Raw genomic sequence first — 27,954 nt, 5'->3', positions numbered from 1 at the left:
CTCTACTGCAGTTGAAAATACTTGAGAGAGGAGGTTGAATCCATTGATTTTTCTGACGATGTAGCCTATCTTTGTAGAGATAGAGAAACAAATTTTATTTTGGTAGAAGTCCGTTCATTTCTCTGCACAGCCATCGCAAGAAGGGCTTATGTGCTCCTTGCTACTTCATTACGGAGCAGGGGTGTTGTGTGTTGCTGGGGTAGAGTCCGTTTTTGAAGCACTTCATCAACATGGTGAGTATGTCAGCAAGCAATTGAACGCAATACTTTCACTTATCTGTCGTGGTTCAGTGATGGTATATCAAATGGACATATTTCTGTTGTATTGAGTTATTTGCAGTCGTTTTGCCGTTTCGTTAATGCTAGCTATTTTATTTATGAAAGAAGTAGTGTCATTTTAGCACAGCTTGTTAGCCATAACAGGTGTCTGTATTTGTTGCTTTATCAGTTTGTTCTAGGTATCCATAAGTTATGCGTTGGTCTGCTATGGCTAAAAAAAAACATTTTTGTTTCAAGGCAGGCTTCGTTTATACTCCTGTGGCGGTGCATTTATTACACTTAAACCAGCATATCAATATGCCTCTTAGCTTGCTAATTACAGTTAGCTAACATGGAAATAGCTTCCAGTTAAGGAGTGCACTTTAATTGATAGACATATTTTTAGCCAATGATCAGAATTAGAAAATTAAGATAAGAGTATTAATATGGCAAGAACAAAATCAACTTGGTGGTAAACATTTAGCCTGTCACTCAGGTTAAAGCTGTGTAGTGAAGGTTGTGTTGATTCATCTGACCTGCAAGGTTTGACCTCAGGATGCCCTCTGGTAGACTGTCAGGATCATTTGACCCACCTAACCTTGGTGTACTTTACTTCTAAACATGTGACAGATATTTAAATAGTACTTACTACTACAATACTTACACAATTTATATTTACCTGCATACAAACATAGTTATTAAAACATGTATAAATACCATTATTTGGACATAAAAAAAAAAAAAAAACTTTTAGTAGTTCTGTGATATAAGTTTTTTTTTTTTATATATTTAAAGAAGTTCAAAATTCTTTTATGGCATAAGTATCAATGATAGTTGCAAAAAAGAAAAGCAACAGTGACTTTTAGACACACTTTCTATTAATCTCAAGTAAAAAATAAAACTCACAGACTTGACTAATCCTTTCATTATCCTTATTTTTGTAATCACAGGGTTAATACACAGGCTGATTTAGATATTTTCCAAGCCTGAATAAGCATGGGAAAGTAGAGTTTAAACTAACCCATTGACTAAATATAGTATATCCTCCAGTTATCCCAATCATCTTTCTGTCCTTGAGTTTTAAATTCATCCATTCTTTATTTGCTGTTCTTCTCTGTTTTTCTCCTTACATACATTGATGTTTACAGTTCAGTCTTACTACTGTGAACATATCTGCATAAATTCAAAGTCAAGTTTTGGATTACACTTTATTGCTAGATAAGAAAAGAATTGAGAGCCATTAAAGTGTGAGTCTAGAAGACGTATGAAATTTGAAATGGGAAAATTTGTAATAACTCTATTATCAACAATTGTCTTTTATGCTCCAATAGTTGCTACAATCTGTAAGTATTTATAAGTTCCTAAATAAATTAAACACTCATTTATCAGGAAGCAGCAAATAATGGTTTTGTCATATTGTAATTAGTGTTATAATTATTCTAAAGCTTTTAGTCAAATGTTGCATTTTACAGTTTAAATTTGATGACAAATGGCTTGCGTGTGCACATTTGCCATTATGTTTAATTATACATATTTTTTTTGTCCTTTTTTTTTCTCCGAAGAGTTTTTGTGGCGCTAGTGGCTCGTTTTTTTTTGTTTTTTCTTTTGCGACAGTAGGCAGACAGGAAAAAGGGTGAGTCATATATTATTTTAATAATATAGAGATACTGTTTATCTTTATTATATTTATTGTGTGACTAATGTGTCCTCAATTTTTTGCATTTCATTCCAAAATGCCTTCACTAAGTCTGTATACATTTAGATATATGAACGCTTATTAGTATAAAACAACATCTCCTATGGATCAGTTTAAAAATAATAATAATAATAAAATGCCTGTATTATTTAATCAATCAAATTATTGCCTAAATATTTTTCCAACATTTCTTCAGTGGAAAATGCAGTAGGTGGACTTGTCTAACTTCATTCCCTGGGGTCAGTTGCATTATGTCGGACCTCTGTGTTGATCTAATAAACAAATCATCGTCAAACTTCAGGGTTTCTCCCAGTGTATTATAAACCTGGCAGGCCACCAGGCTTGGCATTGCTTAGTCTTTTTAAAATGTTAGCATTTTTTTTTTAGACTTTATAGTTGGTGTTTTGGTATTAATCTTCAATATTTCAATAACGCATAATTATCAAGTGATATATTCAAATTTCCTGCCAACTTTAAAAATGTTTTTGCTTAAAAACTCAACAGGCTGCTGGACGAATAACTGCCCTGGTACCCAACCTCTGGGCTTAGCAAGTTTTCTGGGGGAAACCTTGAACTTGTTGTACTCCTTGAGAAAACTTTGTTCTTTATATGCCTTGCAGTACAGATGCAGCACATATATGACATGGGAAAGTCATTGTTACAGACCAATATGCAGTTCTATGTAAATAGTCACTGATTTGTGTTGCAAAGGTTACTGCAAAGATTTAGATTGTAGAGTTTGTGTGAACTGTTGTAAAACTTTGAAGTTTTAACATGACAGCAATCTGATGCGCTCTTGAGCTTTGTTCGAGCTAATTGATAGTTTCAAAACTAATCTGTGTTTTAACAAACTGAATGCAAGAAGACCCATTTGCTGCAGGTATGATTTTGATTCCTCATATTCTTTAAACAGAATCCCTAATAAAAAAAAATAATTAAAATAATTAAAATTAACTCCATCTGAAAACATGGGACAACCTAAGTTAGAATGGTTTAAATTTTAGTTTTTTGTATTTTCTATAATTTCTGTAGTTTCTTACAAACATCCATTTAAGACCTTGCAATCAATTTTCTTCAACCTTTTTATGCTAATACCCATAACCGACACTGAGTGCAACCAGTTATCCACAGAAGTACAGTAAAAGCGTATGAATGTGTTTGCATGGCACTGTGCATTGCAACAGACATTAGTTAGCTGCAGTAAAGGTCTCCGCTATTTAAAAAAAAAAATGTAAGTATGTGAATAGATGTGGGGTAAATATAATATAATTTGTCACAGAATTTGACAGGAGTCTGGGCAACAGCGGTTAGTGGTTTCCTTCTTTTTTTGCCCTGATATGTGGTGATCATCTGTAAACCCAGGAGAAGTGGAGCTGAATGATGCTGGACAGCTGTCAGTCAATACATGTTTTACAGCTTACAAAGTTAGCTCCATCCAGCACTTATAGATGGTGGTTATCACTGCAGCTCCAGCAACCCCACCCCCTACAGATTTCATTTGGTTGTCGTGTGGAGGGGGTCAAGCGGACTGGGCAAGATAAGGGAGTACATGCTGGGTCAATTTCCCCTAGGCCTGAGATCCTTGCAGGTCCCCACAGAGAATGGTCAGCATTCGCCTGAGGAAGACTGTTTGCTTTTGACCTATATAGCATGACCATTACTCTGATGAAGAAATGTCTCAACTCAGACAGGTTGTGTTTGGTCACGCGTCAAGTATGAGTGAGTATAGCTGCAACATAAATTGCTCCCACCCTCTCCTGCTCTATGTTTGGAAATGTATTGACTCCATGTTTTGGAGCTCACCCCTTCCTGGGCAACACTGTGGTTCCCTATGATCATTGCAAAATTTAGTTGAGTGAATATAAGTCAGACTTTTATATCCTCAATATATTTGTCACTTTGTATTGTTCTAAATTATTACTCAGATTATTCTGTGCACTGGGTTTTCACTATATCCATTATGTTTGTTATTCACTCCTACCTTAGAGGCAAATAAGTAATGATTGTTTGGGTTTTCATATCACTGGAAACAAAGAACTCAACCTATTTCTTTTACTGTATGTAGGGCCGTTGTAAACGAATATTTTAGCAATTGAGTAATCTGTCAATTATTCTTACGATTAATCAACTAATCGGATTTTTAAAAAAAAGATAAAATGAAACATCGGTAAATCTAACATAACAGCAGTATTTCTATCGCATATCAACATCAGTCAAATTTTTTACATTTGAGCTTCCCTAACAATGACTTTTCTATGGTTTAGAAAATTAACCTGTAACAATAGCAGCTCACTTTCCAAGTTAACCTGAAGAAAAGTTATACAAGAATCTGAAATTATATTCAATGTAATAATAAACAGGCACACTCACAAATACGCTTATAAAAAATGTCTATGATCCACCTTTTAGTTTATGTATTCATCTTCAGTCAATTTAATAAATGAACTCTCACCTTGCCCTGACATTTGTAGCTTTTGAGTCCATGTTAGCGATGGGATTTGACATTTTCGTTCGTCACACACAGAAACTCATCTACCGGCTACATACCACCACGATGCACTCCGCCACACATTTGTTGAGACCGGAATGACATGAAATAAATTTTCCGGTTCGTCCGTAAATCCAGACATTATCATCGATCAATAAAATCCCCACGGCCAAACTTGAAAACTGGACGTTATGCTAACACTTAGCATTCGTCAACAACTCAGGCGGAAGTGAGAGCGCTGTGCAACGCAAGTAATAACCTGGCCAGAACAGGTGTATTGAATAATAAAATATAACTTAATGAAGCTTTGAGGCAGATACATTTTCCTTGAGAAATTCTAATAATGGAGGTACTCGAATCGCTCGAGGAATCGTTTATGTTGATATTCTGATAAATGTCTAGCTGGCACCTAGTGCAGTAAATGAAGCATAAATACAAAAAAGTGGCAAAGATCCTTAATGTCACCACTGAGCTAGAGATAAAAAATATTATTCTGAAACCCAGCCTTGTAGTTTATACTACAGAGGATATCTGAATTATTTGAAAGGAATTTATTTACTTAAAATTACAGAGAGTGTGGTCATGATGTGAAGAAAACGCTGAAGCAACAGGATTTTTCAGATAATGGGTTTCGAAGCGTCATTTAACTGGCTCTAGTTCAAGCACTGCAGCCGTAGGACACCCCCTTGGAAAGGAAAACATTTTCATCATAGATTAATTGGTCTTTTTGCTGAAGTGTGTGCAGGAAAAGATATAAATGATTCCTACCGATTGCCAAAGAGAAACCCACCAACAGATCTGAGCCAACAGCGGCTGGATAAAAGCACAGCTTGACGGGAATGATTCTGACCTCTTAAACCTAAGTGAATATTGATCTGAGGGTTCTGGGTTGGAATTGAGCCCCTTTTGTTGCTAAATCTTTGGATAACAACCATAAAAGCAGTGTCTGGCCAAGAGACATTTTGAAACATGTGCCACACAATAGTTTGATGGAAAAATTTTGTGAGACTTAAATATTCTGAAAATGCAACACTTATGTATTATGAAACGTGAAGCTGCTTTGATGCTATTGTAAACCATGTTTGAAGGATCTTCTTTTGTCTCGCTGTCATCTTTGTTATTCTGTTTTGTGAAATCTGGTTTTGTTAGTTTAGATTGTTGCATTTTGGAAAGTTTTATTGGCATGGTTTTGTTAACAGTTACTGTTTCAGGTCTTGGCGTCTTTCTTCCATAAGCTCAGTAAGTTTAAGATTGACAAAGAAGCAAAATCACGCATTTAGGTGCATTATTACCACGTGTGACATCTCTGGGCATATAATAATTGGCATAATGCTAAAAAATAATGCTGCACTTGAGCAGCTAAATTGATGTGGTATTTAAGGTACCAGCAGTCACTCCTGACAAGCATCTCCACGGCCTTATACATGTAAATGTATTAAAGAATTAAGTGTTTTTGTTATAGAAAAGCAGAATAATCTCCACTTGCTCCTTTATTTTTAGTCTCAGCATGATTTGGATTTGAAAATGAACTGAAGCTAGGTCATTTTAGTCCCATTTGCAGAAAACTGTAGACCTGTGTTTGCTGTTGTTTAGGACACTGAAACTTATTCTTGAATGTCTTCAACTTTCTGTCCAGACCCATTACTTTAATTTGGTAGCTCAATAAAGAGAAGTATGGGAAATGTCAGATCAACACTGCTGCCTAAAAAAAACCTGACAAATTAGCAAGAATTTCTGTAGTACAAGCTCTCAAGATATTAAAACTCCACTATATTTCTCGTCGAAGTGAAGACTGTCTTGTGAAGTTGCTGTCAGCAGAAAGTAGGTAATTTTATCTGCTGTAGATATAGCGCAACAACCTGTGTCTGTACTTGTGAGTTATATTTTGAAGTAAAAAAGGAAGTAGTTCTTAATTTGCCCTGTTATGTTGATGGTGATGAACAGAAACGGCTCACGGCAGTCATGTACTCTGAAAACACTGAAGAAGCCCCTCACTTAGTTTAAACAGCCAATTTACCATTTTACAAAAAATGTCATTATCTACAGCTCAACATTTGAAATCATTTGATCAAATCTCATCTGGATTCTTCTACATTAAAGAGAGATTCAATTACACTCTTTAAATACATTGTAAATTAGTCTATTGGGTGGAAATTGAGGGAAAAAAATCAGATGAATAACCTCTCAACCAATTTAGTTTTTTGTTTTTTTTTATTGTTTTGGCGTTGGATTTAGTTCTGTGGTTGTTGTTTTTAATCCCTGTGTGTTAAGTGTATTTTTGAGAATAACAACACCGAAAGAGTTGAAGAACTTTTAAAAGTTGTGAATTTTTCTTTAGAGGATAGTTTATGTTTCTTGTTACCATTTTGATTAATAACTAAGTGTATTTACTGTCTTTTCTCACAGGCTTTGTTTGGTGTGCAACTGGTGGTTACCATGGTAATGACCAGTGTGATTCAGAAAATTTTACCTCATTATTCCTTCGCAAGATGGCTCCTGTGCAGTGGCAGGTAATATATTATTGTTTATACCAGGCCTGATCCATTGGATGAGAGTTTATCTCAACTAAAGTTAAAAACTTCGTACATTTAAAATTTTTATTTAAAAATCGACATTCTGCACCACAAATCAAACAGCTGGTGTGTCTCTAGTTTTACCCTTCATGTCAAAATTGAAAAACATTTATTACTTTATATTATTTGCTGCATGTTTACTTAACTATTACTTGAACTGCATGGTAAGCTATGTTATCATGTAATAGGTATTATGTAATAGTTACCTTACACAAAATATTTAACTACAAAATGTCTAAGTACAAACATATGGCCATGGTTTAAATCTTCCAGGCAGGAGCAATAAAATGTGTATCCCTCTCAGTGTTGTGTCCACTCTTCTTGCTCCTATTTGCACCCTGTAGGACATTAATTACTATATATTGACATTGATTTTAATTCTTCCTCAGAACATTGATGGTCTAAGAAAGTAATACTACTTAACAATTTAAATTGTATTACTGACAGTATTTTTTATATGTAAGGTTTGTCAATAAAATACACAAAATGATTGGAATTTCTTAAATTCAACCAACGTCCTTATGAAGTTGGTAAGTCACAATGTTGCTGAGGGGTCAGCAGAAGTAAATATTTAGATTTGAGCACTTTAATCATATAACCTTGCATCCTGCACAACAATGATTTATGCCTTGACTCTATAAACTGTCTGACTTTTTACTTAAGTGCCATTTTGAAATCTTAAGGGGCTCAAGTTGTTCTTTTCTGTCTGACTTTCTTCCTTCATTTCTTCCCAGTTATCTCATGGTATTCTCCTTATTGCCAGCATTCATGTGAAATTTTTGAACATGACTCACTAAATCTTGGCTGGATGGGTAATACAATGTGAACTTCGACAAAACTCAAAAATAGGCCTGTACTTCAAGAATATTTAATTGTAGAAAACCACACCTTCTGTTCACCTTCACTGCTCCACAACATGGTGGTCATCAACCCTTCACAGTTAAGTTTGGTTTTCAGGTATCATCCTATGCTCCTGAAGAAAAAAGCCACGTTTCTCTCTTGGAAGGCTTTAGTGTGACATGTACAAAGTGTGTTTATAGTGTGTGACAATCAAGAAATTATGCACTGTGTTTTCCTTGATTTGCTGAAACTTACCTGTACAGATTTGACCCATGGCCTGACAATAGTTTACCTGTCTATCCATCTATTCTTCTGTTTATCCAATCACTTCTCCCATCCATGACTCAAGTCATCCATCAGCTCATCAGTCACTTTGCCCATTGATATTGCTGTTCTTGTCCACCTGTTTGTTCATCTTTTAATCCATCCATCCACTTGTCCATTTATCAGTGCACCCACCCATTCTTGTGTAGTTATCGCGGGGTCCATATTTAAAGACCGAGCACCAAAATTATATGGAAAGTATGGAAAATCTGAAGCAAAGGACGGTAGGGCCTCTAAACACGGCTAATCAGTGTTGCCGAAAAAAATCCAAAATAAATTTCTAAATGAATTTTTATTCGAAGTTTACTTATTGAAGCTAACTGATCGTAATGGACAAAATACTCACAAATATTTTTTTGTCATGATAAGTAACATCGTTGGAGATATTCTGTAGAAATGGCATTTTTCATGTGAATATGTGCTTCTACAGCTAATAAGCTCTTAACAGGAAAATTGAGCAAAAATAAATCCTTTTACAGTCTAAAGTTGTCAGTAGGATTTAAACATAGCTGTGAGGACGGATTTAAAGGGAACTGAATGTGTACAACAGTGGGAGAAATCTACCTCATATATAACACAAAATTACCTTTTATACACTTGTACATTGTTACTATTTGAGTCTTTCGATAATAGTTTTCTTAAATCCAAGCGTTACTCTTTACACCTCAGCAATCACATGGTTTGAGTAAATTTAGCTTAAGTCTGTTTCTTCTTATCCATTCTCCACAAAAATATCTGCTTTTTATACCTCCTTACTGGTGTATTCACTGCTGGATAAAATGCCTCTGTCCTTTTATCTCCTTCACAGTCTGCGGTGGTATCAGCACCCCACAGAAGATGAGTTGAGGAACTTGGCTGGGAAACAAAAGGGACAGAAGAAGAAAGACAGGTAAGATGATTTTTGGGCGAAAATTTGGAAGTGTAAAGACACGGACAGTACAAAAGTATTCCTTTTTTGAGAATGCGGATGATTTGGATGGATAAAAAGCAAACTCATGTCAAGAAAATTTTTTTGATGTTTTGCTTTAAAGGACTGTTTGAAATCCGATGGAAGACAGTTTTTTTGTTGTTGTTTTGTGTCTTTACGGCACTTTATTAGAGTTCAAAACAATTCATCTTGTTTAGATCTAGAAGAGCAGATCCTTCTTCCGTGGAGGGGATGGGATTGCTCCATTTTATTCTTTTTGAGACATGGTGGTTTAAAATACTTTAATTGCCTACTGATCTGTTTTCAAAATGGTCAAACATCAGACTTGTTCTGGAAAATGATTTCCTTTAAGATTATTTTGCAACTCAGAATGTGCTTAACTTAAAAATGATGCTGACAAAGGTTACACCATATGTCTAACTGGTAACTTTAGCTGTTTTTCTTTGTACTCCCCTGTTGAATTGTGTATGTAAATAAGGTTCATCTTCAAGTTAATCCTTGCCATACCACATGTTATATCTGAACTTGAGACGTTTCTGTCGTCTTTTCTCTGACCCTGTGAGAGTCAGGTCAGGTCTCTCTAGCACCACATGCTCAGTAATTCCCTAAAGAAAAAAAACGGACCACAGTCCTTTTCAACTCTTTCCAAGCAACTCCATCCTCTTTGTTAACAGAGTGACTCCCTCAGTCAGAGGTGGAGTTAATCCTCATTTTTTCTGTCAGGTGTCTCATAGATGAAATCTGTCCCAGGCATGTTTGGCGCTAGAGTCTTACAGTGATATTGTATTTCTGAATCCAGGACATAAACAGCAGGTCTCTATTCTCCAGCTGTTAGCGATGCCCTCCCCTTGTTAACCTAAGAGAGGCTGCTAACTATGTTCTTTTTTTTTTTATGGCCTTGTTAGGTCAGAAAATGTTTTGGGGTTTTTTATTCATAAATTCAAAGTTAAAACATTTCTCTCGATCACATAATGCTAAGGTAATTGAATTCTCATATTTGCACTCAAGGTGACCATGTTCTGCCACAATTTGTGGTTCTGAATATCTGTATATCTTATAAAACTGTATCTCTTTTTCCCTGAGCTTTGGTGTTTTGTTCTCTTATTTCCCTCTAGGAAGTACAATGGTCACATAGACAATAAACCGCTAACCGTTCCAAAGGACATAGACCTGCAGCTGGAGACAAAATGCATCACTGAAGTCGACACGTTGGGTACTACTCCAAATATTTCTAAGTCCGAGAGATATTCAAGCTGACTTCTACGTATTTGATTAAATATCAAAACTTTTAAATGTCTTCTTTTCCCCCTCAGCATTGTACTACTTCCCTGAGTTCCAGTGGCTGGTGGATTTCACAGTAGCAGCTACTGCAGTGTATCTGATCACAGAGCTTTACTACAGCGTTGCTCAGCCCTCAGGAGAGATGAACATCAGTGTGGTCTGGTGCCTACTTGTACTCGCCTTTGTCATGTATCCTTGCATCATGCTCTCAGTTCTGCTCCTCATTTTTAATTGGAAATTCGTGTGAACGAGGGCCAATAGATATCCTGCCAAAACCCAGTTTATTCCTACAGTAAACACCACAAATACAGTAAAGTAATATGTCACATCATTGACTTTACCTTTCTCCTGTTTTTCTGTGATGTTGAATGATTGTAAAATAACACATTTTGTCCTTGCCACTGACCAAACAGATCAATCGTTCCAGTTCTGTTGATCAGACTCAGTTAGTTGGTGTCACTTTCAGCCTGTGTCCCAGATTACAGGGCCCCATTTTCACAACCCAGTTGACTGATTTAGTGGGACCGCGAGGTTGTTGTTGGTGCCTATCTGCAGCCGTTGCTGTTTACAGATGCTCTTCTCCTTGACCAGATTTCACATAGAAAGATATACAAATTCACACCACAGTTTCTTCTTTTTTGCTTTGGCCTGTGATGTACAATGCCGAAGTAACATATTGAAGTTTATAATTTGGAGACAAAATTTTTAATGTGTGTGAATACATCTGCAAGGCTCTATAATACCATATAATTGTGACATTTATTTAAACTGGACTTGTAAGTTCAAAAATAACAGTTATTTAGGTACTAGTGTTTCATTTCAGTTCATTTCCTTGACTTTTCTTCATAGTAAAATCCTTTTTTCCCTCACGGCCCACTACTTCAAGCTGGAGGAAGGAGGCGAACGATCCCTCTGCATTACATTTGCTTTCTTTTTTTTTGTCAAAGCTATGATCATTCTCATTGTTACTGAAAACTACCTGGAATTTGGTCTGGAGACGGGTCAGTGCACCATTATTGCTCTTGCAAATCAATTTGACAACTTTTTATCACTTGTTGTGGTAAGTCGCTGTTTCTTCACTCTTAGGTTTTGCAAACTTTTCTGACAGTGCTCAACAGTTTTTGGAGCATCAGGGCTTAGAGTCACAGTAAGTACATTAATTATTTTTATGCTTATAGTTGTGATTAAAGGGGTTTTTAATGAAAAACAAGTATAACATTAGAGTAGAATTAGCTGTATTTGTGCCACATCATGGTAAAAACAAAAACCTTCCTACTGTTTGACTGCTCCCCTAAAATTACATACGGGATTTAACTCCTAAATCCACGTTGATGGTCCATTGAAACATGGGCTCTCCTCAGTCTCTTGAAATATGTCATGGTGTCTTGGCAATAATTCAACAGAACTATGTTTATACTCGGCTCCTCTGACTCTTTTTGAAAGTACACATAATGATATGCACATTGGTTACAATATCATTAATGAGGAGTGAATTAATGTTTTTATTGAAGGCTTTTATATTTATAAAACAGTATAAAAATGTGCTGAAAAGCTATAACTTAGGTGCCTGATTTTTTCTTTTTCTTTTTTTAAATTATAATTTATGTACTTTTTTTTTTTTTCTTTTTTTTTTTTACTGAGATATCTTTGGACTCTAGCCGTGGTTCTGAAACATATTAAAACAATTTGTATGTTTTTTTTTTTTTGTTTTTTTTTACAATTTTGGACAAATATTATTTAACCACATTTTCCAAAAAGGAGATAATCTTGGCTGTATTATAATAGTTTTTTGTTTGTTTGTTTGTTTTCAGACAGTGAATATTACCTGTTTTCTGTTCAGCAAGTTTGTATTCGGCAGGTGTTCAGGGTTTGGTTCAATGTCAGCATCCCCATCCCTAAGCATTTAAAAATGCTTATACATCTATCTCTCTGCACACCTGTAATATTGTGGACCAAGCAATCTGATTCAGCATTTCTCATCTGGTTCTATGTCGGACTTGAAATTAATTTTAAACAAGCTGTGTGCACATGGTTTTGAACTGGTTCCACCTACATGTCTTACTACTTTCACATCGACTTCAGAATCTGGAGTTTAGATTTGTTGCCAGGTTTTTAACTCATGCATAAGACTGTTCTTGGCAGCTGTGTTTGTGTACAGCTGCTCTCTAATCAAGTCCTCTCCTCATAGCTATGTTGCTGTTTGTTGAAATTAAGTTCATTTGGAAGATGACCTCTTTGAATTGTGACTTCCTTTCATTTGCATTTGTGTCATTTCTCTTTCACAGGGGCCCCATATCTAAGCTCACCTTCAAGCTGATCCTGGCCCTGCTCTGCTCTCTGATTGGAGCATTTCTAACGTTCCCTGGCCTACGATTGGCCCAAATGCACCTAGATGCACTTAACCTAACCACAGCAAAATTTACGCAGTGAGTGTCTTGCAATATTGTACCTCTCTGCATTAGGAGACATTTTTTTTAGTATTCCTTCTTTGACATTCAGTTACTCTTCATAGACAATTTTAATACCTTACTTATCCATTCTTTATTCACTTAATAAAAAAAAGTTAAATTTAAAAAACTACAATTATTTATTTTATATCAATATATGAATATATACAGTGATTGGATCTGCACTATTTGTGACCTGAATGACACATCTGCTGAGCCTCCAAAGCACAAATAGTGAAACACTGAGGAGGTAAAGAACTAACAGAAGTCTAAACTTGCCACAGTAAAATGTGAGCCTGGATATCAGAAGCCTCCAAACACCGGGTGCAGTTCTCTGTGGTGCATTGACCCACTTAAACTCTGTGGCGAATGAAATCAAACAGCAGGAAGATTAGACAGTGAGCCCATGCTGTGCCAGTATTTCTTCTTCTTTTTCTTTTTTGTTACTGTGTTTTGTCTTGAATTAGGCAAATCTAAAGTGAACTGAAATGCAAGTTTTACACATGACGCTCACCACGTTTTGGTTAGTTGTAGGTCTAGGAGGTAGGTGCCCTAGCTCCTAAAAAAGTGTTTCTTTCCTTCGTTAAAGTTAAAATAAATAGAGAGGTAATGTATCGATTCCATGTCTAATATATTTGGATTTAAAATGAATAAAATGTATTAATTAAGCACGACCACCTGTTTATCTGTGGAACTTATTTGGTTGAAAATAATTACATGACGGGCACAAATTAGCGAAAACATTTTTTCCTGCTGATGTTGGTGTAAGCTTTTTAGGCTAGTCTTGTTTTTTTCTTAGACCTTAAACACATCCTGTTCAGACTGGTCAGCCATTCAGTCCCCAGGATCAAATGATTATATTTGGAACAGACAAGCAGAAAGGTCTTATATTGTTCTGGATACGTGCGATACAAGAGATCACTCTGTGACTGAGAGGAAGATATCTTCAGTTTGGTCATTTTTCTGTATATGAACCCGCTGGGTGGCATGTCTCTGGCCATGATAGGAGGTGCTGAGCAGAAAGCACATTGCTTTCACATAATCCACTTTGGCATAGTAGCATTTCCAAAATGGCTTCCTCTTCCATTTCCCTTCATAAGTGTCATAAGCTTACCTTGTCAAACCCTGTAACTAGAGGGGATTATTTCCAGTGCCCTCAAAAAAAATTTTTTTGTCATAGTAAAATTATCACCTCTTTCAGGGAAGGTTGCATTTCTAAAGTCTGTCCTTGTTAACTTCACATCAGGCTTAAACATGTATAACTTCAGGTTAGGGCTAGGTGAAAATAATAAGAAAATGTTGGAGTAAAGCTTACTGATACTGAGTTGTCTCTGCTTCTATTAATTGTTTCACAGAACTCTGCTTTATATCAACTTCCTCTCCCCCCTCATCATGGTCCTGCTGTGGGTGAAGCCCATTACCAAGGACTACATATTGAATCCCACTCTTGGGAAGGAGAGTGTGCCTTTGTAAGTAAACATTTTTTTTGTATACCATGCTGTACTATATGCTGTAGCACTTTTTTCCTCATAAATATAATATTAACTGTGGTGCTTTGACATACAGTGAAGTCCTCGTGTAGTTTTTGCTCATAAGAAAGAAGTTTGTAATTATCTTTAAATGTAAACTTAAGATGCTTTAGTTAATCAATATTTTATTTAATCAACATCTGGTTTGTGATGGTAAGAGTAGAAAAAAATTTCCTTATTTCTCTGGAAAAAGAAGCACAAATGCATAGACCAAGTAGCTCTATCACCATAAGCTAATTTATTAAAAGTGGTGGCTGTTTATATATTGTTGAAAAAGCAACATCAAACATAGAAGATGTTGTGAACTGGCTGTCTTTTTGTCATCTTTCCACTTTTTGTGTTAGTCCAATAACCTGCATATGGATTATCATCATAACCGTTCCAGAGCAGCATCATGCTGTGTCAGCAGCAGCCTAGTGGTAGAGAGTCTAATGCAATAGAAGAATGTTATAATTCTACAGTAAGACAAGTTACAGATGGATCATTTTGTTCATCAGTTCTCATAGATACCAGTTTAAAAAGTTTTTTTATGATTATGTGTTTTAAGTTAGGTCTTTTGTACTTTTTTGCTGTTTTTTAACACTTTTTTTTTATTAAACTACAACATGAGGACATGGATGCTTATCAAGCCAAACGATAAAACCGTAGTAATGTTTAAAGATCTATTTTTAAGCTTCAACTATGTCTTTGTTTGGCGTTATTACACAAATCTCTCCACAATGATTTTATCATTCTGCAAATGAGCTACTTTAATTACATTTTTTTTTTTTTTACTAATCCGCTACTTATAAGTCAGACAAGCAGGCTGTAAAAACCTCATACCTTTGTGTTTTAAAGAAAAATAAATAAAACCAAAGTAAACAACTTAAAAGTTTACAACAGTAGAAGAAAGGAAGCACTGTGTTTAGTTCACAGAAGTGACAGCAACATATACATTGTCTTCACCACAAAAAGAAAGTTGTTTTTGTTTTTAATTCTCTCTCATCACTAATTCTAAGATTTCCTAGAAGCCTGTCGTGTATCTAACTTTCTTCTGCCTTTGACGTAGGCCTTTATGCGCATCAAGGTCAAACTTGATTAAGTTTAATTTCATGTTACACTACCCCCTTTTCACCTTTTTATACCTCAATTTCACCCTCTCTTGCCTTTTCTTCTGAGCTGTTTGTGGCTCTTTCTCCTCCCCTTGTCATTTCTTTCTGTTTCTGTGCCTCTGCTCACCACCCAGATGGTGCTTTCATGATGTTGTAAGTTTGTGGAGCAGAAAAAAACTGCCTTTTCCCCCCCCCTCCCCTTTTCTCCACCTTTATTTCCGCCTTCCCATTAATGCCAGGATGAGCGAGCAGACGTATGATTCGTTGCGGTTATGGGTTATTATACTGATGTGTGTGCTCCGGCTCGTCATGATGAGACATCACCTGCAGGCTTACCTCAACCTGGCACAGAAAGGTGTGGACCAGATGAAGAAGGAAGCAGGACGGATAAGTACAGTTGACCTGCAGAAGATGGTAACTACTCTGGTCATAGTTTTGTGCTTCTTTTAAACTGCAGCTATTTCCTTTATAAATTGTATTATTTAAGATACTCTAAACTTGGCACCTTGATTAGTATTAAATATTGAATAACAGCCATGTCTTGTAGAGTTATAGTTTTAGTTTAGAATAGTTTTGAAAATGTAGATAAGTGAATAGTTGTGTCATGTATTATGTGATATTTTTGATTTACACCTACAAATATTATGATTTTGGTATTTTCCTTTATAACTGTAAATGTAAAAATGCTACTTCTCTAAATTTCATCAATTTACATTGAGGTGTGAGATGTGTTGATTAATGTGTACTGTCCTCAAATTATTATTATTATTTTTTTTTTATTTTGCTTGCGTTACAGTTTTAAAAACTAACCAATCAGATTATTTGTTGTTGCTATTGTTCTAACTTATGTTTTAGTTTTTATTTTAAAATAATTTGAGGAAACGTAGGGAATTCCTTGTTACCTAAAATGGTATAATTTTCAGTGTGATGGGCCCTGACTGACAAGCAGCCATTCACAAATTCAAGAAGTCAGCCAATGACGATGTTGGATTCACATGTTGAATGTTTGGAAATGTTTTGTCTTGCAACTTTTTTTTTTTTAAATGTAAAAAAAAAAATCTGAAATATTATGAACTAATGCCATTCTTCCTTGTCTAGATTGCGCGTGTTTTTTACTACTTGTGCGTAATCGCACTACAGTATGCAGCACCACTGGTGATGTTGCTACATACAACTTTGCTGCTAAAAACTTTAGGTGAGTCAGTCCTTAGTATTTTACTTTTGTGTTGAATACTCTTTGCTTTCTATAACATCAAGACATTCTTTTCCCTTTTTTTTTTTTTCTTCACTTGCAATAGGTGGTTACTCCTGGTGGGTCTATCCTGAAGAAGACTTGCCTTGCCTCCATGAGATAAACTCTGATTCTGTTATCGGAACAGAACAAATAGCACCTCTAAAACCAGATACAGTGGTGGAAACTGGAGCCCGGGCATCGGTGGCCCAACTCTCAATGGCTCTTGGGGGCTTACGGACTGTTTTTAGCCCCTTACTTTTCAGGGGCTTGTTCTCTTTCTTCACCTGGTGGATTGCTGCTTGCCTGTTCTCCACCTCTCTTTTTGGCCTCTTCTACCATCAGTATCTCATGGCCGCATAGCATCAGCAGCAATCCCAAAAAGTGGCATTGAAACCCCTGCTTTTCTGGACATGGTCAGAAAAGGACTTATTGGGGGGCTACAGAGGCCCACTCATGACTCTGCTCCACAACTCACCCCCATGTTTCTGACCGCCTCAGAACAACTGATCATATCATCAGAGCTCTTGGTTTTGCTCCCAGTGCTTCCTCCACAGATGACTGTGAACTCTTATTTGATTTACCTTGCATAGAAGTGATGTTTTTTTTTTTATTCATTCGAGCAGCAAAAGCTTGTAAGTCTTTACAAGTCTCACCATTAAACAATGAGAGGTAAATTAATCAGTGTCATCGGTAAAGTGACATAAAAACTTTACAAACAGATTTTTGAATTTTACACAATAAAATAATCAGAGATTCTGATTGTCATTAGTAAATGGAAAAATGGCTTTCATGCAATTCTGCTTTTCTCCATTGAAGCTGGTGACTAAAGTCATTTAGTGACTGCAGGCTACATGCTGTTATTCGGTAATTTCAAACATTTTCAGATATCTTTAACTATAAAAAAACATAATGCAGCTCCTTTAATGCTTTCCAACAAGTCAATTGGAGTACTAATTTTAAAATGTTATAATTTCCTTTAAATCATCTCTGATTTCAATGATCTCCAGGTCATTCTTGTTATCGTAGCAGATTTTATCGATTTTACTGATATGAAAGTAAAATCACTACAATTTTACTGATTTAGCTTGAAAATTAAAAAAAAAAAATACACTAAAGGCATCTATTTAAAATCTGTAACCTGATGCTCCCCCTCTGCTAAGATATTAAAAAATATTGATTAGAGTAATTACAAAATTCTTACTTAAGATTTTTCTTCAATGTTATTTTGATGTGTAAATTAATTGAAAAGTATAATATAAAACCCCCTATAAATTTAGCAGTTATCAAGTGTTAAATGTAAGAATATTATCTATTTTGAAACTCAGCTCTTCAAGAATAACAATAGGAGTCAAATATATTTGACATTAGCTGATTGTTTTGAAGCTATCTGTTTAGGTCTTAGTGGACTGGCCAACAGATCCACCACTTCTATGAAATCCACAATAAAGTTTAGAGAAAAGTCTTAATTAAAAAGACAGGTGAGTGGTCCTCTTTTAGTTTCCACTCACTGTGATTTTTGTCTAGAGTTGAATTTGGAAAATTCTTGTCGAAGGAAATGTGAGTCACCTACATAAATACCCATTGATGGATTGTAAAGAAGCTACATTTAAATCACAGAATGTCTGGATCATTCTAATCAGACTGTTTTCTTTTCCTTATAATTTTTGTGTTTTCTGTTTGTTTGGGGACTGATTTCTGCCACGCTTTGTTCCCTGCTTGGTTGCGTCTTGCTTTGGTACAGGTCATTTCTCCTCTTCACCGGGTCTTATTTTTGTAGGTTTGGTCTCTTTGTTCCCAACATTTTTTTTTTTTTTGGGATAATAAAAGTGGTTGTCTACCTCGGGATGTTTTGTAAACACCATGCATCAGTTTGTGTTCACTTCATTTTGTACCTGCGTTGACAACCAGCGGTTCTATAATCTACTCGCAGACTACTGTAAGGAAATGTGTTGTGACTACAATAGCTGTTAATTAGCCTTCTGCTGGAGGTGGCTCGTAGTTTTGGTTTGATCGGGGGTCAAATTTTATGAGACTGAAATGACCCAAACAGGGATCTGAACCACAGTCTTAGGGAGATGGGTTTTATTTGAATTCTATTTGTTTAGCATTTATTTTTCTTTACAATGATGCAGATAATTAACTACCTAAAGAAACAAACCAATGCTCTATGGTTAAGCACGTGGCTATGAAGTGGAAGGAGGTTGGGACCAAAAGGAAACAGAATGGGGTTATGAGTTGTTCTTCACTCCTTAAGTCTCGTGTTATTAAAAAAAATTAACCTGTTTTTCTTTTTATTTTATTTTTGTACTTGAAATGTCTTACACAGTCTTAAAACGTTGTATTAAGGACCAGTGAGTTTCTGCTTGGAAGTGCTGCAGTCCAGCTCAGGTTTCTAGAGTTGGAGAGCAAGAGCTGGACTCGCAGAAGAGAAGAGATCGTTTCTCCGCAAAATTGAAGTTGATGTGCTTAGAGTCGTCTGACTGAGCTCTGCATACAGGACAAAGTTGAATTAAAAAAAAATTGAAGGATTTCTAGTGCGTTTGTCATGTTTATAGTTTGTTACCTTCATGGTTTTACTTGAGCCGTTTTAGTGGATGTGTGAGAGGACTAATATGTTTTACTGGAGGCCAACATGTGTGGGGCAACAGCTTATGCCCCTGTCTGTCTGCTGGTACGTGTTCACTGCTGATCGTCAGCTGTATACTCAAAGGGCATTGTTATGAAGAGAAGTCAGCTGCTGTTAAGATGGCATAGTTGTTTTTGGGGTTTTTTTTATCTCGAACATTTAATTGTGCATTTTTAGATTTCTTTTCTTAAAATAGACATTTTTAAAATGGTGCCAAGGGTCCTGATACCCAACAGCTCTGTGCTTTGTTGCTGAAGGTTTTATTTCTGCTACTTTGTGAAACTGCACTACAACTCTGCGGCCTTCAGTTTTTCATTAGATCCGACTTGTTACATTGGGAATTAGCGGTTGTGGTTTACACAAGAACTACGTGTGTTCAGTAAGTCTTTGGATTGTTCTACGTCGGTAGGAACATAGAAATATGCGCACAAGGAATCATTGTGCTTTTGACTCACTGGCCAGCACACTTGCCCAGTGTTATTAGGAATGTAGGGCACATTGTGTCAAGTTAATTTCAAATTACTGTTTTCTGTGGTTCAGCTGTTTATCTCTGGGCTTAATGTGCGATCAAGCTGGAGTTCATGGACTCCAGGCATCAGTTTTGTATACAGCAGCATATTCCAGCAACACCATATCAACATTTCTACAAACCAGTCTTAGCTTTTGTTTGTATCTGTTTGAAATGATGGGGAATATGCACATAGTGAATGTATCAATCCTGCTTGATTTTTTTTTTTTTTTTTTTTTTTTAGATTGCGTTTTAGTAAATTGATTTGAGTTGATTTAAACCCCTTCCACCTACTTCCCTGCAATTTTCAAATTCATTCCTTGTCAAATGTGTTTAATCCGAATCTCATCCTAATCATATTTGTCGTAATCATTTATTTTTTGATCTACTTTTTTATATTTATTTACTTATGCCTGCAAACATTTATAATTTGAATTGTAAGTTGTTCATTTTGTTGTTGAAGTGCACAATGGCTAAAATCTTTTTTTTTTTTTTTTTTTTTATGTGTTTGACAAATCTGTGAGAGATGTCCTTTTATTTAATAGCCTGGTCTGGGTAATTGAAAATAATATTTTGGATAGTTTCAGAATCCACGGTCCAGATGAACAGATGTTGATATTTTCAGTTTTTTACCACTGTAAGTGTTTATTACTCATTTTTGGGTTCACAAACTAAAATAACACATGTTGTTCTGTTGTGTATTTATTTCTGCTTTAGATTTTTGGCTTAAATAAATTATGTTCTTTTCTTTGTCCTTATTTTTTTCAGTCTTGTACAGCCTAACTGGGAATCATGCATGAGAGTATTAGAAACACCGTTGGATGTTTTTTTTTTTTTTTTTCAGAAGGTGCTTCATTTTGACCTTGAACTGAAATCCCTAACAGTGAAATGTTTTTTAGTTAAAAGGACACTAACCATCATGGAAGTTAGAAATGTTTTGTTTTCCACTTTAACCCTTTAATCCACATGGCCACAGAGATTCGTGTCTGGATATTTAATATGTACCGTTAATTATTTTGTCTGTAAGACCAGCATAGGCATCAAAGGACTGGCATTAGGTGTTTTTTCTGCCTTTTCACAGAAGCTCCCTTAGGCCAAATTAGGTAAAGAATGTAAATATAGTATCCTTAACATTTGTTTAATTTATTAATTAAATATTTGAAGACGCACAAGTGACATGTCACTAACATCTTTGGTAAGGAAGTGACACACTAACACATATGTTAATGCCATCACATCTATATTACAGTGGACTTCTGTTCAGTATTCGCTGATTTTTTTTTTTTTCTGTGGGTTTCAACTCCAGACAAACACTAGGGGTCCACTGGAATAAGTTTGTACAAATTTTGATTTGACTGCACACAATTCCAGTCAAAGAAAATGTTCCATTTACAGTTGTGATAGGTTTTTTACATTATTCGTAACAGTTTTTATATACAGTTTTTATGAAGATTTAAGACCCAAAATGTGATTCTTTGTTCAAACTTTCTATTCTTGGGGAGTTGGCTATCCTCCTCACTGTGCTTGGGAACAAGATAGTCTGTGCATAAGATTCTCCTACTGCAAAAAGAAAAAGTAGGCATTATGTTAAGATTACTTGGTAGAGGAGCCAATTAATGTCCCCAGCACTGTTGGTGTATTGAAGTGCCTTGGAATGCCTTTCCTTTTTCCTATAGCATAAAAATGCAAAGAGACTCAGAAATCCTTGCCACATTGCTACTTATCAAACTGGGAAAGACAAGAGAACATGCTTTACAAATAAGGCAAATTGGTTTTGATCTTTCTAAGTTATTAAACATCTCCAAGGGAATGACTACTCGCTTACATTCGTTCTAGAGCAATAATTAATAGTTTAAAAGACCTGGTGCTAACAAACAAGGATGGACAGAAACCTGAGATTATTATGCCAAAAAGAAGATGGTAAAAACAGGAAAAATCTCCAATGTTTAGTTTCTTTGGATTATTAACTGTTTCAAAAAAACTATCTATTTGAAGGCACATCTTGCTCACAAGCAACTTTCCTTGATGCTTGTGAGCAACAAGGAAAGAGGAGCAAGAAAAAAACTAAATTCTGAAAAGATTTTTACTCCTAGTTGAGGATAATATAATGACACTTAAAAGTCCAGTTTTAGTACAGAACTCCAAGGTTCTAAACAAGATAATGTTCAGTTAGGAAAATGAAGTGGCTGTTGTGGTTCAGCGTCTTTGTATGTATGAACTGTTCCACATTCTTGTTCAATCTATAATATTGATTTTTGGCAGTCAGCAGTCATTGATTTACTTCTCCTTGTTAACCGTCTCCATTCTCCGGGGAAAGGTTTGTGGATTCAGGGATGAAACGACAAACGTTCCCAAAACTCCTCTCAATGTGCGCCATTCTCTGGGAATAACATCGGGGCAGTTAATACAGGCCGAGTGCCATTGTGGCCGTGAGCGGGAAAACTGGGCCAATGCATTCATTCATAGGTAGACAGATCAATAAGACAGCCTCCAAAACAAACCACTGGAGAGGCTCCTTTATTCCTCTTGAGTGGGGCCTTTTCACAGAGGGCCCCTCTTCGTAGAGCAGAGACCCCCCACCCCTCCGTCGCCACAACACAGCCGAAGAACCGAGAAGCTTCTGAAGGGGTCCACGCTACAAAAGCAGGCTTTCTGTCTAGCAGAAGGGCTAACCCATCCCGATGTTGATTGTGAGAAGCGGCTGCCATACTTACATGATTGACCTGACCTTCTCCCTTGAATGGCCGAAAGGAGAGCACTTTACATTGCTTGACCTCCTGTATCCTAGTTTTAGGTGTTTTTCTCTCTTCATTGATACCTTCAGTTGAAAGCAAGTGAAAAGATTTTTAGAAAAAGCTTTTTTTTTATATATATATATAATAGCACACCAATTACAGAATGACTGCGATCATAGCAATTATCCTATATATAAAACATCCAGTCATATTCTGTTCTAAACCATCACAGCAGATCCAAAGGTGGTGCAAAACACTGAAGTGTGTTTACAGTGTCAAATTAAGTAGTTTTATTATTATTATTATTATTTTAAACTTGCTGTTTTAGAACAAATGCGAATCCTAAGTTGCATCAAAATTCCACAAGTCCACATTTTTAATGGGCATAGAAAAATATTTATCATGATGAAGTTTGGATTAGAAGGTCAAACCATTTTCAAATTATTCACACTTTCTCTGAGTAACAAAAAAAAGCACATTTAGAACAGATTCATGTTAAATAATGAATGTCAAACACAAGTAAAAAAAAATCCACAGTAAACATTTCATTTAATGGTAAAGTATAGAAGGTTTAACATTTTTATTTGTCACATTCACAAATGTCTGAGAAAAAAAAAAAACATGCAGAGAAATAGGGCAGAACTCTGTCACAGGTTGCTAAAAGAAATCAAAAATAATTATAGTCAACTGTTAAATGTATTTAAAAATGTTAATAGAAGTTGAAGTATTTTTACACAAGTAGAGGTGCTGGAGATGTTAATGAAAGTAGTAAAGTCAACTGTAGGCAACAGGCAGAAAGAATTAGAGCAGTGTTGATATAAAATGACAAGTGCTTCATATACAAACTTGAAAATAAATGTCATGACTATATGTTTTTAAAAAGCGTTTCAATGTTGTATATAAAACAGTAATAAATTGTCTTTGTTTTGTGTTTGAATGGTAGGGAGCAACAAAGGTTATGATGCAAAATCAACAGGAGAATATTTTTTTTTTTACAATGATCTGAAACAATAGAGTGTTTGATGGTGATTTCATATCAACAAATATGTCGAAGCAAATGCTTCTTTCCCAACTAATGTCAGAACCTATTTACACTCACCCAGTAATAAAGCTTTTTGGATTTGTCTCGGAGTGAACTGGCTTCTGGCCGACGGGGAAAGAAGTGCGCAAGAAGTCCTTATAAACTATATTAAAATCGCCACTTAGATCAAATCTGAGATCTGCTGAAATGGCTGGCTGCCCTCGTTGTAATCAGTACTGCTCTTGCACTGTTTTTTTTTTTTTTTTTCTCTGATTAACACTGTTGCTTTGGGGTTTCCACGCTTCATTGTTGTGTGTCTTTAATTAGCAGCAGCCTCCTGAATGACTGCACCACAGACAGAGAGCAACAGCCCAGCTGTGTGTGTGAGAGAGAGCATTAATCCTGTCTCTTAAAAATAAAAGGCTTTCTTTAAAAGCCTTTGGAAAGCATACTTGTTGCCCACCTCTGTTAGTTTATGCAACGTGAACATACATTGCATAAACTAACAGTTTTCCAATTGACGGAAACAAATTGATGAGTTTTCCTTTTCAGTTCTCAACTGAGGATAAACCGCACAGCCCAGAAGTAATTGTCAAACCTGTGATTTCCAAAAATTCCTAACTAATTTTCCATGGAATTAAAAAAAAAATTTACAAAATATTTTAGAAGATCATTCCCTCAGTGTGAGTCCAAGAGTGTCTGCCTCCTCCACAACAAAAAGCAACAGGGTGGACTGCCCTCTAGTGCCACCGCCTGGGTGTGACACAGTGTGGAAGGAGGGTGGGGAAGGGGGAACAACATATGCAGCATTAGCAGAGTGCCTGCTCCTGCTTTTCAGCGCCGGCCAATCACAGAGCCCAGCGCTAACTCGTTCATACATCAGGCGGAACAAGGTGGCGAATGCAAATGCTCTGGGATCAAGGTGTCTCCTTGGTAGTGGTGCAGCACTTGTTTTCTGCCTTTCATGTTAAAATGATGACAGTAATAATGTGTCCAGAGAAAAGGCCTCGGATTGAGCCAGTGGAAGGATGAGAGTAGATGGGATCTTTGATATGGAACACCGTGTGATGTTGTCGTTTATGCAGCACTCTGGATGACCGTTCATTAGGAGGATTTATCCCACTTTAGTGAATGCGGGACTTGAACTAGAACAAAGGTGCCGCATTGTGCACATAGAGTTGCCTTTTTGGGGGGCTTCCCTTTTTAGGTAGCCTATCTCCAATGACATTTTAATATCAATAATAAATATTATTTAAAAAAATCATATTGTTTTGCCCTTACACTTTAAGAAAAATGTGGAACTAACAACTGCTTTTTTCCCCCCCACTTCTCTACGTGCTTCAAGCTTGGTGAAGCAAATTTTCACTGTTGTATTAGGAAAAACAAATTTAGAACATTTGTTTTCCTCTGTTCATACCTTTGGTCTTGCCTCACAAGAAACAAACTGCTTCATTAACGTAACTTAAATAATTCTGGTTTCTTCAAAGTGATTCATCGCATTTCCTTGAAAAATAAAATGTCTTCAGAACATTAGAAAAAATATGAGCGGGTCAGTTGCCCTAACCCTGATTTATATGTGAGAAGGTTACACATTGATCCGCCTCCGCCTCAGATCTTGTCTTTGACCTCTCGCTGCAACATGTCAGGGGAGAAGTGTTGGCAGGTCACTGCAGTCCTTTGGAGTGGTCCCTTGTGAGGCTGACCCTGGACACTCAGAAACAAGCCTGTCGCGCTGCAGACACATGTTGATTGTCCGTTCCCTCCTGCAGCATTGTCTGCTGGAAAGACATGAGAGTGTAAATTTTTGAGGGGGACAGATACATCGAGGGCAGATTAATGTTCTTTATATTTAAAGTTTGGAAGCTTTTTGGTAAATTAAAATCGCTGCCAAATCCTTCATGACTCTTAAGGTTTTTCACATTTTTTTGATGTTACACTCACAAACCTAAACATATTTTGTGGTGGTGATAAAATAACACAAAATAATGTGGGAAAGGAAAAATGTCAGGTAAATTTGACTTCCAGGTAATATTGTCCAGTTTTGCAGATTTATGAACTGGAATTTTTGCACATTTTTTTAAAAACAGCAAAAGTTAATTTAAACTGAGCAGGGTCTGTAAAACATCTTTTTTTGATGTGGTTCAGCCATATTAACTCATGGACATGCTTTGAGCAAAACCATTCGATTTTATCCTTAGCTTGAGTTCTGCTTGAAGGTGATCATCCACTAATGTCTGGAGTCTCTTGCAGCCTCTGGCAACACTGACCTGTGTTTAGCTTCATCCATTTTCCCATCAACTCCGGTCAGCTTCCTGGTTCTCGCTGAAAAACAGCATAATGCTGATGCCACTATGTTTCACAGAGTTTTTAGGGCATGAGCTTTCTACCACACTTAGTGTTTTGCAGGTAGACCAAAATGTTAAATTTTGGTTTCATTTGACTAGAGCTTCTTCTGTTACGTTTTTACTCTTTTTTTGTTATGTGACTTATGAAAAACTGCAGAGGGCAAATCTTTCTGCTTTATGAATTTCAGTGCTTTATGCCCCCCTGGAAACACTTTCAGCTTAGGTGGGCAGCTATGCATAGGCTTGCACTTGTGCCATATTCTTTCCATTTTCATACAAAGGATTTAACGTCTCCACAGCTTGACCTGTTTGTCTTCATGCTGCTGTTTGATCACTAATGTTCTCTAACAAACCTCTGAGGGCTTCATACTGACAGTCTTTTTAGCTGACTTCAGAGAGTTTTCTTTTTTCTTTTCTTTTTTTTTTTCTAAAAAGCTTTAAACATATATATTATCTTATTTCCACTCCATAATTATCCACCACTTTGTGTTGGTCTGTCACACACACACACAAAAAAAATCTAAATTAACTACAAACTTTCTATTAAAGTTTGTAGTTGTGATGTGAGAAATATTAAAGAAAGTACCATAAGTATCAATTCTTTTGCTAAGCATTCCACATTTGCGTGTGTGTGTGCAAAATTACCCTTTTTAGGCAGACTCTTATATGCAACAGAGACTTTAAATGATTGAATAACATTAAAAAAAACCTTTTTACCTTTGTATTATTTCACTGAAGAATATGAACAAGGAATATCAAAGGCAAAACGAAGCGCACTCATAACCATCAACTTTGTTTTTAAATGAAAGATTGAAAATGACATTTCTCTTCTCGAGCGTTAGAATGAAAACGTAATATAAAAATAAGACATTTCCTTTTCTTATTCTCTCAAAAGGGCTATTATCTGGTAAAGGTGAATGCATCCCAAGCAAGAAAAGCAACTATCATTCATCTTCTGCAATGCATGGCTGTAAATTATGGCATTATCTGCACTGCCACAGAAAAGAAAGGCTGAGATGAAGAGGGGGTGTTGAAAATAAAGAAAGTGATGTTGGGTGAAAAAAAAATGAAATAAAATAAAATAGACAAACTCCTCTACATGCACACACCCTTCAGTCAGTGAAAAAAGATTAGGCTCGGCCTCATCCGGTGGGGCCTGTCAGATTTATTTCCAACATCAAGGAACTCTTCCCCTCTCTTCCAGTCCGTCTCCATCAGAGCTCTGTCTGAGCTGCTGTGTGGCCAGAGCGGCTGTGGATGGGGGCTCGGGGTCGAAACTGGAGGAGGTGTGTCTGCACGTTCACGAGGATGTTTTGGGAGGAGGCAGTAAAAAGCCGAGGTAGTTGCCAGGGCACACGGGGCCCCGTGGCATTCTGCGATGTCTGGGATCCCGGCGTGCACCAGGAGCACCAGTCACCAGCGGAGGTGAAAAGCAGTGTCACCGTGATGAAAAGGGGCTTCCTCCCCCCGCCACCAACCCGTCTTCAGATCTGTGAGAAAATAATGAAAAAGACAGACGGATACGGGGAGACGGCGAAGGAGAGAGTTTTAGGGAGCGTAAAATCGCTCTCACTGTAGTTCATGTCAATATGTCTCGCATTTGAAATCCTTATTATAAATTGGGGTGTGGAAAAAGAAAGGGGGATGTGTTTTCATTGTTCAGGGACATGTGCTGTCTCACACACACTGTTCCCCTTGCCCAGACGCCTGTGCCACACCACCTACCTCTGTCGTTCTGCAATGTGTAACCTAGCAACTATTTAATTAAAATAGCATCAGCAAGGATAGAGGCTTTTTCCCTCCTCCCTTGCAAGGATTTTCTCCAATCTCAATACTTCTCAGCGCAACATGAATCAAAAGTGACGCTGTGTCTGCCACCATATTGTGCCCCCCTTTCTTTGTTTCTGCATTTGTGGTGGTTTGCGTAAAACTGACTTTCTTTGCTGACGGACAAAATGCATTTGAGTGACATGTAAAGTGGATAAAAATGTACTGAAAACATCAATGTCTTTATCAATAAATGTATTTCTA

General features: G+C 36.5%; 1 protein-coding gene and 1 long non-coding RNA gene across 3 annotated transcripts in view; one reads left to right on the top strand and one right to left on the bottom strand.

Moving 5' to 3' along the window:
* tmem161b (transmembrane protein 161B) lies at positions 1–20,580 on the top strand. 2 transcript variants are annotated; one of them, XM_044111678.1, is made up of 12 exons: positions 1–233; positions 6,848–6,951; positions 8,987–9,067; positions 10,222–10,319; positions 10,420–10,576; positions 11,237–11,388; positions 11,474–11,534; positions 12,673–12,813; positions 14,190–14,303; positions 15,694–15,868; positions 16,553–16,649; positions 16,753–20,580. In XM_044111678.1, the coding sequence occupies exons 1-12, from the start codon at positions 231–233 to the stop codon at positions 17,046–17,048; spliced, it is 1,479 nt and encodes a 492-aa protein (XP_043967613.1). In that variant the 5' UTR covers positions 1–230; the 3' UTR covers positions 17,049–20,580. The 2 variants fall into 2 exon arrangements, with proteins under 2 accessions (XP_043967613.1, XP_043967614.1); XM_044111679.1 differs by lacking the exon at positions 12,673–12,813.
* LOC122828269 overlaps positions 20,265–27,954 on the bottom strand; it is a 44,558-nt gene continuing 36,868 nt past the window's right edge. Inside the window, exon 2 of the long non-coding RNA XR_006370194.1 lies at positions 20,265–27,413. This is a non-coding gene — a long non-coding RNA (uncharacterized LOC122828269). The remainder of the gene's footprint in view (positions 27,414–27,954) is intronic.

The sequence above is a fragment of the Gambusia affinis genome, linkage group LG03 (genome assembly GCF_019740435.1).
Source record: "Gambusia affinis linkage group LG03, SWU_Gaff_1.0, whole genome shotgun sequence".
Classification (NCBI taxonomy): Eukaryota; Metazoa; Chordata; class Actinopteri; order Cyprinodontiformes; family Poeciliidae; genus Gambusia; species Gambusia affinis.
The sequence above is the reverse complement of the archived record's forward strand: the minus strand, read 5'-3'. Positions and strand labels throughout refer to the sequence as shown.